This window comes from Dromiciops gliroides, chromosome 3 (assembly GCF_019393635.1).
Source record: "Dromiciops gliroides isolate mDroGli1 chromosome 3, mDroGli1.pri, whole genome shotgun sequence".
NCBI classification, from domain to species: domain Eukaryota; kingdom Metazoa; phylum Chordata; class Mammalia; order Microbiotheria; family Microbiotheriidae; genus Dromiciops; species Dromiciops gliroides.
In genome coordinates this window covers 42,303,215-42,316,781 of record NC_057863.1, presented here as the reverse complement: position 1 = coordinate 42,316,781, position 13,567 = coordinate 42,303,215, and the positions used below count along the sequence as shown (strand labels likewise).

At 41.1% G+C, this 13,567-nt stretch overlaps 1 protein-coding gene across 4 annotated transcripts in view; it reads right to left on the bottom strand.

Moving 5' to 3' along the window:
- The window catches only part of FXR1 (FMR1 autosomal homolog 1), a 57,410-nt gene extending 44,241 nt beyond the window's left edge, over positions 1-13,169 (bottom strand). For 2 of the 4 annotated variants that reach the window (XM_043990973.1, XM_043990975.1), the window contains exon 1: positions 13,034-13,169. In XM_043990973.1, coding sequence (XP_043846908.1) covers positions 13,034-13,084 — 51 coding nt within the window. In that variant the 5' untranslated portion in view covers positions 13,085-13,169. The remainder of the gene's footprint in view (positions 1-13,033) is intronic. The other 2 variants (XM_043990974.1, XM_043990976.1) reach the window with 1 other exon arrangement.
- Positions 13,170-13,567: the final 398 nt, after the last annotated feature.

The window sequence follows — 13,567 nt, the reverse complement described above, 5'->3', positions numbered from 1 at the left end:
AAAGCTATTGAACTCATCAAGTTTGGAAGTTCATCAGATGACAAGAGTAGAAGAATGGTCATTGAAGGATGCTGGTAAATGAATTATCTAGAAAGATTGAGGGAAAAGCATATCCTTACTGCTCCCCAACCCTACCCCAACCAGGGTCGAGAAAGTGACAAGAGTAAGCTGATTGTAGGGAGGAAGTCCAATTTTCTCTTAAAGGAAAGAGGTAGAAACAACACAAGATGAATATGCAAGAAATCATAGTAATTCTATACCCAGTGACATACTATACTCTCCAACTATTAGCAGGGATTACCTATGGTTCATTAAAAATAATAATAATAAATGTATAGTGTAACTAGTGTTTTTTTTCCAGTTTCTGGGAATATCCTCCTCTAAATTTGTAGGGGTTCATCAACAGAAAGTACTGTACGAGTTGATATAGTGGAAGTACCTAAATCTACCATCAACAATAGTGGGTAGAGAACCCCACATGTATAAAATCACAGATCCCTTAAGTATTCAAGAAAGAGCAGACAAAACCCAAGGAAGTAAAGAAATTCAACATTTTTATAAAACATGCTTATAAATTAAACATCTTAGCTAAGCTATAAATGAAATGAACAGCTAGCTCTGATCTGGACAAGTGATTAGTCAATTATCAACAGACACTGATTAAACACCTAGTAATGGCCTGATACCTGGAGATACAGACAAAAACGCAAGAAGTCTGGCCTCAAAGTTTCACATTGCATAGAAGAAACAAAATCCTATGTAAAATAGCTACAGAACAGGAAGTAATTTGGGTAAGAGTATCAAAGGCACGGATTAGGGGAGATGCGGGGTCATGTGTGAGGAAGAAAAAGCCTTAGTGTGTGCTTAAACATGTTCAAGTATGGGAATGTAAATTCAGGTTAAAATGGGATGGGACTTTACATAACCATGAGTTTGTATCTGATCCTGGAGAACATTTTCTTTGACTTACTCCATTGGCCTATTTGCCATTCCCAGACATGTAGAAGACAATGGAAAAAAAAAAAGAGTATTTCAATAATACTCTATTCCTACCTCCACACCGAAATATTCTAGTATGGCTAGGATAAAAACAGTGCAAAGAATAAAAAGGATTCCTGCCTGGCCCCATTGGGTTCCAAAAGGTGAGATTGGTCCACCCATTCTGTAAAGCAATTTTGGAACCATGACCCAAAATTATTAAACCATGGATACCTTTTGTCTCAGCCATACCACTATTGGGCTATACTTCAAATAGATCAAAGAAAAATAAAAAAGAAATATACAAAAACTATTTATAACAGTTCTTTTTGTGATGGCAAAGAACTGAATCCTAAGGGAAAGCCTATGATTTGGAATAACTCAAATGGAATACTACTAAATTATAAGAAACAAGAAGTGATGGTTTCAGACAAATTGTCAAGATTTGTATAAACTGATGCTGAGTAAAGTGAGCAGAAGCAGGACAAAAATTTATACAATAACAAGGCAAAGACAAAATTTTGAAAAATTTAAGAACTGCAATGCAATGACCAACTTCAGGATTCCAGAAGACTCCTTGATCAAACAGGCTACTCACTTTCTGGAGAGAAGTAATGGATTTAAGATGAAGAATGAGCCATAAAAAATAAAAAATAAGTAAACAAAGTTTGGCTCTGTTATTTTCTTCGCTGAATTCTTAATTAGCATTAGGAGGAAATAGCCATACCATGCCAACAAAAGATGTTAGAGGAATCACTTGATGGATATAACTGTAACTTGTATTCTTGGCCCTTCTTTCGGTAAGGATAATGTTTTACATCCTTATCTATAGTATTGTCACCATGAAAATGTTCAGAACGCCTTCCAATAGTAATAATCACAGAGTTAGACTCAAACTTGAGCTGACTGAATATTAAGTTCTCTAAGCACAAACTTTTATTTTCTCCTAAGATAGAAGGCAGATTATCCAAAGCAAGAACACAGGACACTGGGGGAAAACTAATCCTTTACTCTATATCAGAAATCTAAAAGAACACATGCTTGCAAATAAAGATCATTTTCTCACACTGGAATCAAAGCAATAGGCAGCTTTCCTTAAAATGCTATGTAGCATCTATCTAAAACCAAAAGCCAACATCATTTGTAATGAGGATAAGCTTAGAGGCCTTTCTAGTAAGATAAGGCAGCTAAAGCAAGGATTTCCATCACTAAAGGAAAGATCACCATTACCATTAGCTATGATATAAAATAAAAGCCTGGCTGTATAGCAATAAGAAAGAAATTGAAGGAATAAGAACAGGCAAAGAGGAAACAAAATGATCACTATTTGCAGATGATATAGTTAACTTGGAGAACCCTAGAATAATTTTTTTTAAACCCTGAAACTTCAGCAAAGTTGCAGGATATAAAATAAACCCACATAAATCATTATTATTTCTATATATTATGCAAAAAAATTCAACAGGAAGAGGCGAAAAAATGCCATTTTAAGAAATGTGTGTGTTTGTAAGTATGTATATAAAATTGGGAGTCTACCTGGGCTCTCAAAGACACCCATTAGTAACTATGTGAACAAAATTAAAAAACATCCTTTATGTAAAGACGGAACTAAATAACTGGAGAAATATTAATTGCTCGTAGGTAGGCTGAACCAACATTTTCTTTACAAATTATAATAGTACCTAAATTACTTTATTTACTCAGTGCTATTATCAAACTATCAATAATTACTTCATAAAACTAGAAACAAATAAAAAAATTCATCTCAAGGGACAAAAAGGCCAAGAATACCAAGGGATTATTGGTTAAGAAATATATTGGTCAGTAGAACAGATTAGGTACACAATACACAGAAGCAAACAATCATAGTACCCTGCTGTCTGATAAACCCAAAGACCCCAGCTATCCTGGCAAGAACTATACCCTTTGATGCAGTGACACTGCTCCTACTTCTATATCCCAAAGAGAGAAAAGAGGAAAGGCCTCATTCACAGACATATTTGTAGCAGCAAAACAATATGGTATGTGGAGGAGATGGAATGTTACTGTGCTGCAAGAAGTGATGGGCAGGATGGTTTATAAAAACCTAGGAAGACTTGTATGAACTGATGCCAAGTAAAGGTAACAGAATCATTTGAACAATTTACATAGCAACAGCAATATTATAATCAACCTTGACAGACACACCACAATTACAGGACTCACTATCAAACCTGTACCCACCCCCAGATAGAGTAAGATGAATGAAGTGCAGATGGGGGGAATGGCCAATGTGAGAATGTGTTTTGCTTTACTAACAATATATATAATGGGTTTATTTTGTGGCTGTATCAATTTGGGGCAGGGTGGGCTGACTAGGAGAGTGAAAATTCAGAACTGAAAATAAAATTGAATTTTAAAAATAAATTGAAGCAATTAAATTAATAGAGTTGCATAAGCTTCCAAATCCAGAATCAATAGTTGCCTTAATTTAAATATTACAAGATTTAATGTTTAAACATTTAAAACTATCCTTTAGCATATACTGCATAACTCTTAATCGGTATTACAGAATGAGCAGTAATATTTTAAATTTTAGAAAATAGTCCGAGGTGACTCAAAAACTTTTATCTCAACAATTCTTTGGTGCTGTAAGTAAAATCTTTTGTTGGATAAATGAAAATGAAAAGTTGTTTAAAATGAGTTGTCCAGGGGGCGGCTAGATAGCACAGTGGATAAAGCACCAGCCCTGGATTCAAATCCGGCCTCAGACACTCGTCACTTAACTAGCTGTGTGACCCTGGGCAAGTCACTTAACCCCCATTGCCCCGCAAAACAAAACAAAAACAAACAAAAAAAATGAGTTGTCCATAAACGTCAAAATTATCTCTGTGGCAAATTTTTACAAACTGCTTAAGGAAAAAACACTATCTTGTCCATGTGTCAATAGCATTACATACAACTTAATCTAACAATATATACCTATGGTTAATCATTTTATTGCCACTCAGGCAATGATCAAAGTGCTGACAATCACAAAAAAGTGAAAGTCCCCATGCCACCCTCAAGGAGTGTATACTATGGGGGAAAACAATATAAAACAGCTGTGGAAAATCAAGAAAAGCCAACACTGATTTCATGTAACTCTGTAAATGAACTACCACATAACTACTTATTCAGTCAACATTAGGCAAACCAGTCATCAGTCAACAATAAGCCCTAACTTTCAGGTAAACCTTGTTATTAAAGCACTGGGGATTCAAAAAAGTCTAAAAAGAGTCCCTGCCCTCATGGAGTCCACAGTCTAATAAGGAAGACAAGTGAACAGTGTACAAACAGAATATACACTGGGTAAACTGGAGGTAATCTCAAAGAGAAAGCGCTAGTGATTAAAAGTCTTTGGAGAAAGGCTCCTTGCAGGTGACATTTAGCAGAGATTTGAAGGAAGCTGTAGAAAGCATTCCAGGCATGAGGGACAACAGAGAGTTGGGCATATCTAGTGAAGAAAACAAATCCCTGAGTAGGCTCATGAGATTATGGTATAGAAGACTGAAAAGGTAGGAGGGAGTCAGGTTTTAAAGGACTATAAAAGCTGGAGATGATTAAGAGCCACAGGAGGTTAATGGAGTATGTGGGGGGTATGGTCAGACTTGCAATTTTAGGAAGATCACTGTGGCAAACTGAGTGGAAAATGAAAGGTAGCAAGGGCTAGAGGTGGCTGGAAGACCAACCTGGAGGCTATTAGGCTGATACAGGTTTGAGATGATAAGGAACTACAGCAGAGTGGTAAATGTTCTGAAAATACAAACACGACTTGGCAAAGAGGCCAAACAGCTAGGCTGCAAGCCTAAGTGACTGGGAGAATGGCGGTGGTAGTAGGAAATTTTGGAAGACAAGGTTGTTTTTGCTTGTTTTGGGGGAGGGGGAAATGAGTTCAGTGTTGGACATGTTGCATTTTAACTATCTACAGGACTATTTGTTCAGTCTTGCAGAACCTAGGTGTATGTACAGACCAACGTCTCACACCACGTACCAAGACAGCTCCAAAGGAGCAAAGGGCTGGGACATTAAAAGTGACGCCCTAAACAATTAGGGGAAGGAAGAAATTATCTGCTAGATCTACGGGCAGGAAAATTGTTTATAACCGAGAGGGGATTCAAGTAAGGTGGAATGGCTAAGTCTGATCACATAAAATTAAAAAGGTTTTGCATAAAAGCTAATTCAGCTAAAATTAGAAGACAAACCGGTAAAAGTCTGCAGGCTACCCTGATAAAGGTCTCATTCTAAGAGAATGTAGACAAATGTCTATGTATAACATCTATTACATGTAGGTATTTGTTATACAAATCTAGCTAGCTGAGATCTACAACTGTATCTGCAACTGAATGAAACACAAGAATAAGAGCCAGTCCCACAATTGGGACTATCAAAAATATGAACAGCAAGTTCAGGAGGAAGAAATCCAGGCTGTCAGAAGCCATTAAAAACAAACAACCCTTTACATCATTATTAGAGAAATAAAAATTAAAAATAACTCAGGGGTTCTCCCACGTGGCTGGCTAAGCAAACAAAAAAGGAAAATGGCATGTTAGAAGGACTATGGAAAAACCGGTGCATGAATGTACTGTAGGCAGAGCTGCCAGCTGGTCTGGCCATTCTGGAGAGCAAATTATCTGTGTCTATCATTATTAGACTATACGACAAGCATCTTCTGACCCAGCCAGACCACCACCAGGTCTATATCCTGAAGAGATCAAAGAAAGAAGAAACGGAAAACACATTCAAAAATATCGAGAACAGCTTTTTGTATGGTAGCAAAAAAAAATGGACCCATCAGCTGGGGAAAAGCTCGCCAAAGTAACAGTATGTGCTTTAATGTAACCTAATTATGCTGTAAGAAAAAAGGGGCAGGGGCAGCTAGGTAGCGCAGTGGATAAAGCACTGGCCTTGGATTCAGGAGTACCTGAGTTCAAATCCGGCCTCAGACACTTGACACTTACTAGCTGTGTGATCCTGGGCAAGTCACTTAACCCCCATGGCCCTGCAAAAAAAAAAAAAAAAAAAAAAAAAAAAAAAAAAAAGAAGAAGAAGAAATAAGGGGCAGCTAGGTGGTGCAGTGGATAGAGCACCGGCCCTGTATTCAGGAGGACCTGAGTTCAAATCTGACCTCAGACATTTGACATTTACCAGCTGTGTGACACTGGGCAAGTCACTTAACCCTCACTGCCCCCCCCAATAAAAATAAGGAATAGAATCAGTTTCAGAGAAACTTGGGAAAACTTGGATGAACTGATACAGAGTAAAGTGAGCAAAAACAGGAAGCCAACTTATACAATAACAATGTTAAGACAAAACTGTGAAAGATCTAAGAATACAGATCAATGCAGTAACCAGAAGACTCAGGCAACTATTGCCTATCATGCAGCTAAGGTTGGACCTGGAAAGACCAAGGATTACTGAAGCTAAGGGTCATTGAGGGAGCCTCTGCATGAGTAGACTGATGGAATCTACTGTTCACATAGAAAGGGGGAGCAGTCTTAGGAAAGAAAACAGTGCCACTGTCACTTTCACCTCTTCCTATGAGACCAAATAAAGGAGGAGATAAGAGGGGAAGGAACCCAGTATTTAGAAATGAGGAGGGGTGAAGATGGAGGCATGGTTCTCAGCTGAGTGGGGGACAGGGAGCCATGGGAGGAATAGGATAAAAATCCTTGGAAAAACTGTGATTGAATGGGATAGGGAATGGATATCGAGATATAAGAGCATTACTTTGCTGCAAGGAGGGCCCAGTTGAAATTATTAACAAATTTGTAGTGGACTTAGTAAGTAGCATGTGAGTACAAAGGCAGTGTATATTAGGAGTAATCCAATGCTAAGGACCATTAACAAAACCCGCTATCCATTTCCTGACAAAATGGTAATTGGCTCAGCATGCAGACTGAGACATATATTTTCTAGATATGGTCAATATGGCAATTTGTTTTGTATAACTATACATTTTTATTAAGAGAACTGTTTTTCTTTTTTAATGGGGGAGAAAGCATTTTGGGTCACTTGGAACATTTTTTAAAATTTAGTAAGTATCTGCAGGGCAGTTAATTGCAGATGCCCAATACACAGCTGGAGATTCTAGATTAGAGGTCCAGAAATATAGGATGTATAAAGAGAGGAGCATCATCAGTCTAGATAACTGAATTCATGGGAACTGATGACCATGAAGTTAAAATAATATAGAAAAGAGGGCCAAGGATAAATCTTTGGGGGAACCAACCAGTTAATAGGAATGACCTGAATAAAGATCCAGGAAAGGTAACTGAAGGAGTGGTTAAACAGGTAGGAGAACCAAGATATCTGGTATCTAAAAAAACAGTGAAGAAAGTATCCCGGAAAAGATGTCAGAACAGCATCAAAGCTTGTAGAGAAGACCAGAAGGTTGAAGACTGAGAAAATGCCACTAGACTGGCACTTGAGAAACAATTAATAACCTTGGAGAGCCTTTTCAGTTGAATGATGACTCAGAAGCCATACAGCAGAGTTAAAAGAAGGAAAGGAAAAGGAAGCACTAATTGTAGATGGTTTTTAAGGAATTTAGTCACTCCCCCCCAAAAAAAGGACAGCTAGCAGGGGTGGAAGGATGAAGCGAAGGTTTTATGAGGATGGGAGGCTTAAGGAGATGAAAAAAGGTTTGGAAAAAAAAATGCTTTAGGGAGGTACAAAAAGAATTGCCTCAGTGCAGTGAGAGCCCAGCTGAGGTTACATAACAAAAATGTGTAGCAAACAGAGTCAGCACCTCCTAACCCATTAAATTGATCATGCTGACCAGCTACACCACAGAGTAAAATTTCTTGGGGACAGAGCCTCTTAATTTTTTGTGTCCCCACAAGAAACCCCTTCCCTAGACCCCCACTTGGCAGGAAGCCCTGCCAACATAAGAGGTACACTCCCCCCTTCCCTTTCCTTCACCCTAGAGTCAAATTGACCAGATCCCATGTGGACAATCAACTTGGATGAGATAAATCACCAACTATTCCTGGTGGTAAGATGGAGGACCTGAAGGTCTAAACATGTTCCCCTACATCTCTACCTTCCCTTAAGGTTCTTGATGCTCGCCAGAAAGAAAGGCACCATTACCATGGGCCTTGCCACCCTGGCTCCTAGCAGCTGAACTTTCTTTTTATGTTGTTTTTCCCCATTACAATGTGACTTCCTGAAGAGCATCTATCTAGGTTTTTTTTCCTATTTGTTATTGTCAACCTTTAGCATATCTTAAAACAATATAAATGGTTAACAGTTTATCCCTTCATTCACACACAGTTGGTACTAAGTAAAATGGCCTTCTTCTGGTGCTTTACAAGATAACTATTAACGTCTCTGAACACAGGAGTAAGTAAGACAGACAATTCTTTATCTCAAACTTAATTTCCAGAGATAGAAATAACATTAGAAGCATAGAGATATATTTCAGGACAGCAAATGAAACCAAGGCACCAAAATATTATTAAATGTTAAATAAATTAAACACAAAATGCACCAGAGGAAAATTATGTATTTTAGAAGTGGTCAATTTGTTTTGTTTGACCATACTGATTTGTTTTAAGGATGGATTCTGGGGGGAAAAAAAGGGATGGATTCTATGGGGGGAAGGAGATATCACTGGTAAGAGACTCGCTTTAAAAAAAAATCAATGTACCATCTATAATGAAGAAAATGTAGCATGAAGATATGCAATAAGTAGCCATATAGCAAGTATTCAGGGCCTCATTTTCAAAATATGGCCCAATAATCCTTAAACTGAATTCTTAAACTTCCTTATGGGCTTATCAAGCCATCACTGTACAATTCCATTCATGTTAGCTTGACCTTAGATGAAACAGTATCTTATTTATTAAGCATTTAGTATTTATTAATACCTTCTAAAAGAAGGATGTAATCTTTTTTTTTTTAATTATGGATTCCCTTTGGCAGTCTGAAAACTATAGCCCCCCTTCTCAAAATGTTTTTTAATTCATAAAAATGCACAGAAATACAAAGGAAACTAATTATGTTGAAAGAGTTATCAATTTAAAAAAATTAACACAAATGTGTATGATCCTTTGTTTAGAAGTCCTGTTCTAGATAACAAGGTGGAGAGGAAATTCCTATGATAAACAGGTGACCAGCCTCCTCAATAGCAAACTTTTCTGCTTCTTCACTCAGTTTCCCAAGTAAAAATGGTCATCTTAAAACCTGTAAATATATGCCCAGTAACTACAAGGTGCATTAAAGTGCAGAAGATACTTTAAAAAACTCATTTAATCCATACAACAATCTTGTTAAGTACATAAAGCAGTACTGCTTATCCCCATTTCACAGATGAGGAAACAGGTTCAGAAGAGACAGCTATTAAACATTTGGAGGAAAGAAATGTTAGTACATAAAGCAACTTCAATTAGGACTTATTGAAAAGGCAGCATTAACATACCAAATTAAATTGCAACTTACAAGTTTTTACTTAAAAAGATCATCTCATTTACAGTCTCTAAGTTACAAATCTTAACTATGAACAAATCTGTTAGAATCATTTAATGAGGCAATTAAAAATGCAAATGTTTATCATTTAAGATGACTACCTATAAGACACTAGATTGATGTGCAACACTAATTATTAGGAAGCTATTCACTCCTTTATGACAGCTGCATAAACAAAGATTGATGAGACTTTAGTGATAGCTCCTAAATACAATACCCAAAAGGTATTCAATTAAAAAACTAGCATTAGTCTTTTATGATCAGAAGCTATTCATTTAAGTTCTCTGGGGCCTCAATTTGTAAAATTAATACTTGTACTACCCACCTCATAGGTAGGTGGTGAGAAATAAAAATATTAGGAATAATAAAAGGTAGTGCAAATAGATTAACATATTTTACACTTTAATTTCATAGAATTTAATAGTACATTTAAATGTGGCACTGTGTAGCAGAAAAAGCACAGGACAGAAGACTTGGTTTAAATACTAGTTCTCTTGTATAAGTTGCTTAAGATTTTCAACATTTCAAAATTACTTTTATTGCCTATTTTTTGGAGAGTTAGAAATAAAGTTAAAATGTAATGCAAAAGGGGCAGCTAGATGGCGCAGTGGATAGAGCACCAGCCCTGGAGTCAGGAGTACCTGAGTTCAAATCTGGCCTCAGACACTTAACACTTACTAGCTGTGTGACCCTAGGCAAGTCACTTAACCCCAATTGCCTCACTAAAAAAAAAAAAAAATGTAATGCAAAAATTTATAAATAACATGACTAGGGAACCTAAGTTTAATGCTGCTTCAGCGGTTTGGCAAAAGCATTAAGGTGGGTACATAGTGTTTTATTAATATTGACATCTTTCTCCATCATGCCTAATTTTTGATGCTGAATGTACTGAAGGTGATGAATACAAACAAAATCTTAAAAAATACATAGAATCTTTACCATTGCTATCTAGGTTATCACAATGATCTGCAGAACTATTTCAATTTTTACTTTAAATTTTCTGAATAGTAAATTAAGCTATAATTTAATATTTTAAAACTAATTTACCCAAGTAATCATGTATTCTGGATTTCTGATCTCAATGACCAATAACTGGAATCCCAAGCCTGTATATGTATACATGTATAAATATACATGTGTACGTGTACATATTAAAAAAAAACAAATGGAGGTAATTAACAGAGAGAGCTTCACATTTCATGCTACCAACCTGACATTATTTTCCTTAGAAAGGACACCATGGAAACTTTTTCCTACATAAGCACAAGTATAGTATGACCTAACTTTCAACCTCTCCCTAAGCAAAGTGTATCCTTTGGCAATAGTTATATGTTAAAAATCCTCAAAGCTTAAAAAAAAAGGTACTTCTATCTTTAAAAATAATAATAATAATAATTATCAGGGTTAAGTTCTCTGGTTATTTCCTAGAGTTTCTCCAGATATTAAGAACAGTAAGTAATACTCAGGTCCAAATTATCCCACTGACACTTATTCTTAGTTTTTTAAAGCCCTCTCGCCTTACAATTCAGTCAGGTTGGTAGTGTAATTATCATTCCCATTTTGCAGACAAGTAAAAGTAAATAAAGAGAGGTCAACTGACCAAGTGGAGATTATGGAAGAGCTGGAGTTGGGATTTAAAGTCCAGTATTTCTTTCTAGTACAGATAGCTAAACTTTTTTTGTGAAAACATGAATGAAAAGTTCCATCTCTTCTAAAATATCTTACAGAGGTTTCTGAAAATGATATTCTCTACCTGCAAATTAAGACCCCTAAAAACAACTTATAAAACGACCCTGGAGAAGGAAATAACATCAGCAATTTGGTCCAAATAATAACACTGCACTTTTCTTTCCAGCTGCCACCACAATATAGTGAAGTGTGCTTAAAGTTAAATAAGATGTAGTCCCCTTCACCATTGCCCACGTGGTGGTCTCAAGATGCAGTAAATGTATTAAAAAAAATGCACACTATAGTTTCCTATAGAAAAAGAGTATTTCCTAGATTCACTTTAAGAACACTGAACTTTCACAGTTAAAATATTTAACTACATGTGGTATTTCATTTAAACAGAAAAATAATTAAAAATCCTGGCACCTGCCCCAAATTCTGACTGATAAGGAAAATCGAGATCCTTCAATTTACAAGTTTTGTTCTCACCAGGCTTTTTTATTAAGCATTACCTCCTATTTTGTAAACACTAACTCCACGCCCACGGGCAATCCACGCCTAAAGTCGCAAAGTATACACAATTATCTGTGGGCCTCTAATTCTTCAGAAATTTCCCTCATTCCAAATGACCCCAGCAGGACCTGTCCGTTCCCTGGATCAGTACAAAGCTTTCAAAAACACAAAAGGCCAGATGGAGAGGAGAGTCCTCGGTTTCAGAGTTACAACCGGCCATGCCCAGCACCCACCATCCACGAGCCCCCCCCCCCCCCCCCGGCTCTAGCCCACCCTCGGCCTAATTTAGACTCATCTTTTAAGGGGGTGAAAATCCCAGCCCTCAAACCCGAAGGATCCCCGGGGCCCGAGCCCAAGCTAGGATCCCGTCTAATCAAGACCCGCCCCCCTCAAGGTGGGGGGAGGGCACTGAGGGCACGCCAGAGAGGCCCCCTCCCCGGGCCCGCACGGATGGACAGCGAAGGCCTCCACAAAAATAGCCCAGACACTGAAACATCTGAGACCAGGCTTAGGCCGGATGACGGACGGGCGACAGCTGGGGGGAGGGGAAAAGATGGGGGAGTTGGGGGGAAGGTTCGTATCGATCTTACAACATCCCGACCTAGGTGACGGCGGGGCGGGAATGCAAAACTTTGGGGGGGAGGTGTTAGAAAAAGTGGGGCGGGGAGAAGGAGAGATACAGGAGAGTGGGAAGATTGTTTTTTTTTTCAGGGAGGGAGGGAGGGAGGGGGGATTCCTGTACTTCCAAGCCTGCCCGGATCTCCTCTCCTTTCTTCTCGTTCCCCCCCAATTAAGCCCCCCATCCCACAAATAGGGCCCTGGATGCTGGAGGCGGCAAAACGCCCGAAAACAAGGGCCGCCGCCCCCCGCCCCCCGCCTCCCGGGAGACATTCCGGACATTTCCAAGCCCTGGCAAACGCCTCCGGGCGGGTCCCGGGCCCTACACCCCCACTTCTCGGAGCGGTAGAGCGAGGCCCCGCGCGGGGTCCGAGGCCGGCCCAAGGTCACCGGGCCGCGGGCGCCGCCGCCAGGGTCTCCCCGCCCCCTCGGCGGGCCTATGAACGCACAATCCCCGGGTAGCCCGGGCCCGCCCCACCCCGACCTGGCGCAGCGCGGCGCCCGGAGGCCCCCGGCCGACCCCGGGCGGCTTCAGAGCCTAACGGAGCCGGCGCCCGAGACCGTTAAACCGCGGCCGCCGGCGGCGCCAGGAGGCAGGGCCCGGCCCGGGCCGCCCGCCTGGCCGCCCGCGCCCTAGCCTGGGCCGCCCGCCCCCGGGGCCGCCCCTTCCAACCCTGGCCCCGATCCCGGACCTGGTCTCGCGTCCACCCCAGCCGCCGCCCCTTTCCCCGCCCAGCCCCGGCCTCGGCCCCAGCCCCTGCCCGGCTACCTTGTAGAAAGCCCCGTTGGAGCCGCGAACCTCCACCGTCAGCTCCGCCATGTTGGAACCGCAAGGGCCGCCGGGAAGGGGTTCTAGAAACTTTCCAACCAGAGGGGAGGAGGGGGGAGGGGCGTGGAGGAGGTGGGGTGAGGGGCGGGGGGGAAAAACAGGGCGGGGACTGGGGATCCCCCGCCCCGCACCCCGGGGTCTCGCCGCGCCGCTGCGCCGCCGCGCCGCCGCCCCCCCGGACGCGCCCGCCCTCCCGCCGCCCAGCCGGATCCCTCCGCCCGCCGGGCCTCAGCACGCGGCGGCCGCAGCGTGACCCGCCGGCTGCCTCCGCCCGCCCGCTGCAGCCTGCGAGCCTGCGAGCCAGCCAGCCGGGAAGCGCCGCGGGGGCCTGAGGGCGGGGCCAGCCCGGGACGGGTGGGGGAGGGGGAGAGGGGAGGGGCGCCCCCTGCTTCGCCCCGCCCCCCGCCGCCGCCGCTGCATCTCCGCCCTCCCCTCCCGCGACTCTGCCCCGCCTGGGTCATTCATTGGCTAACT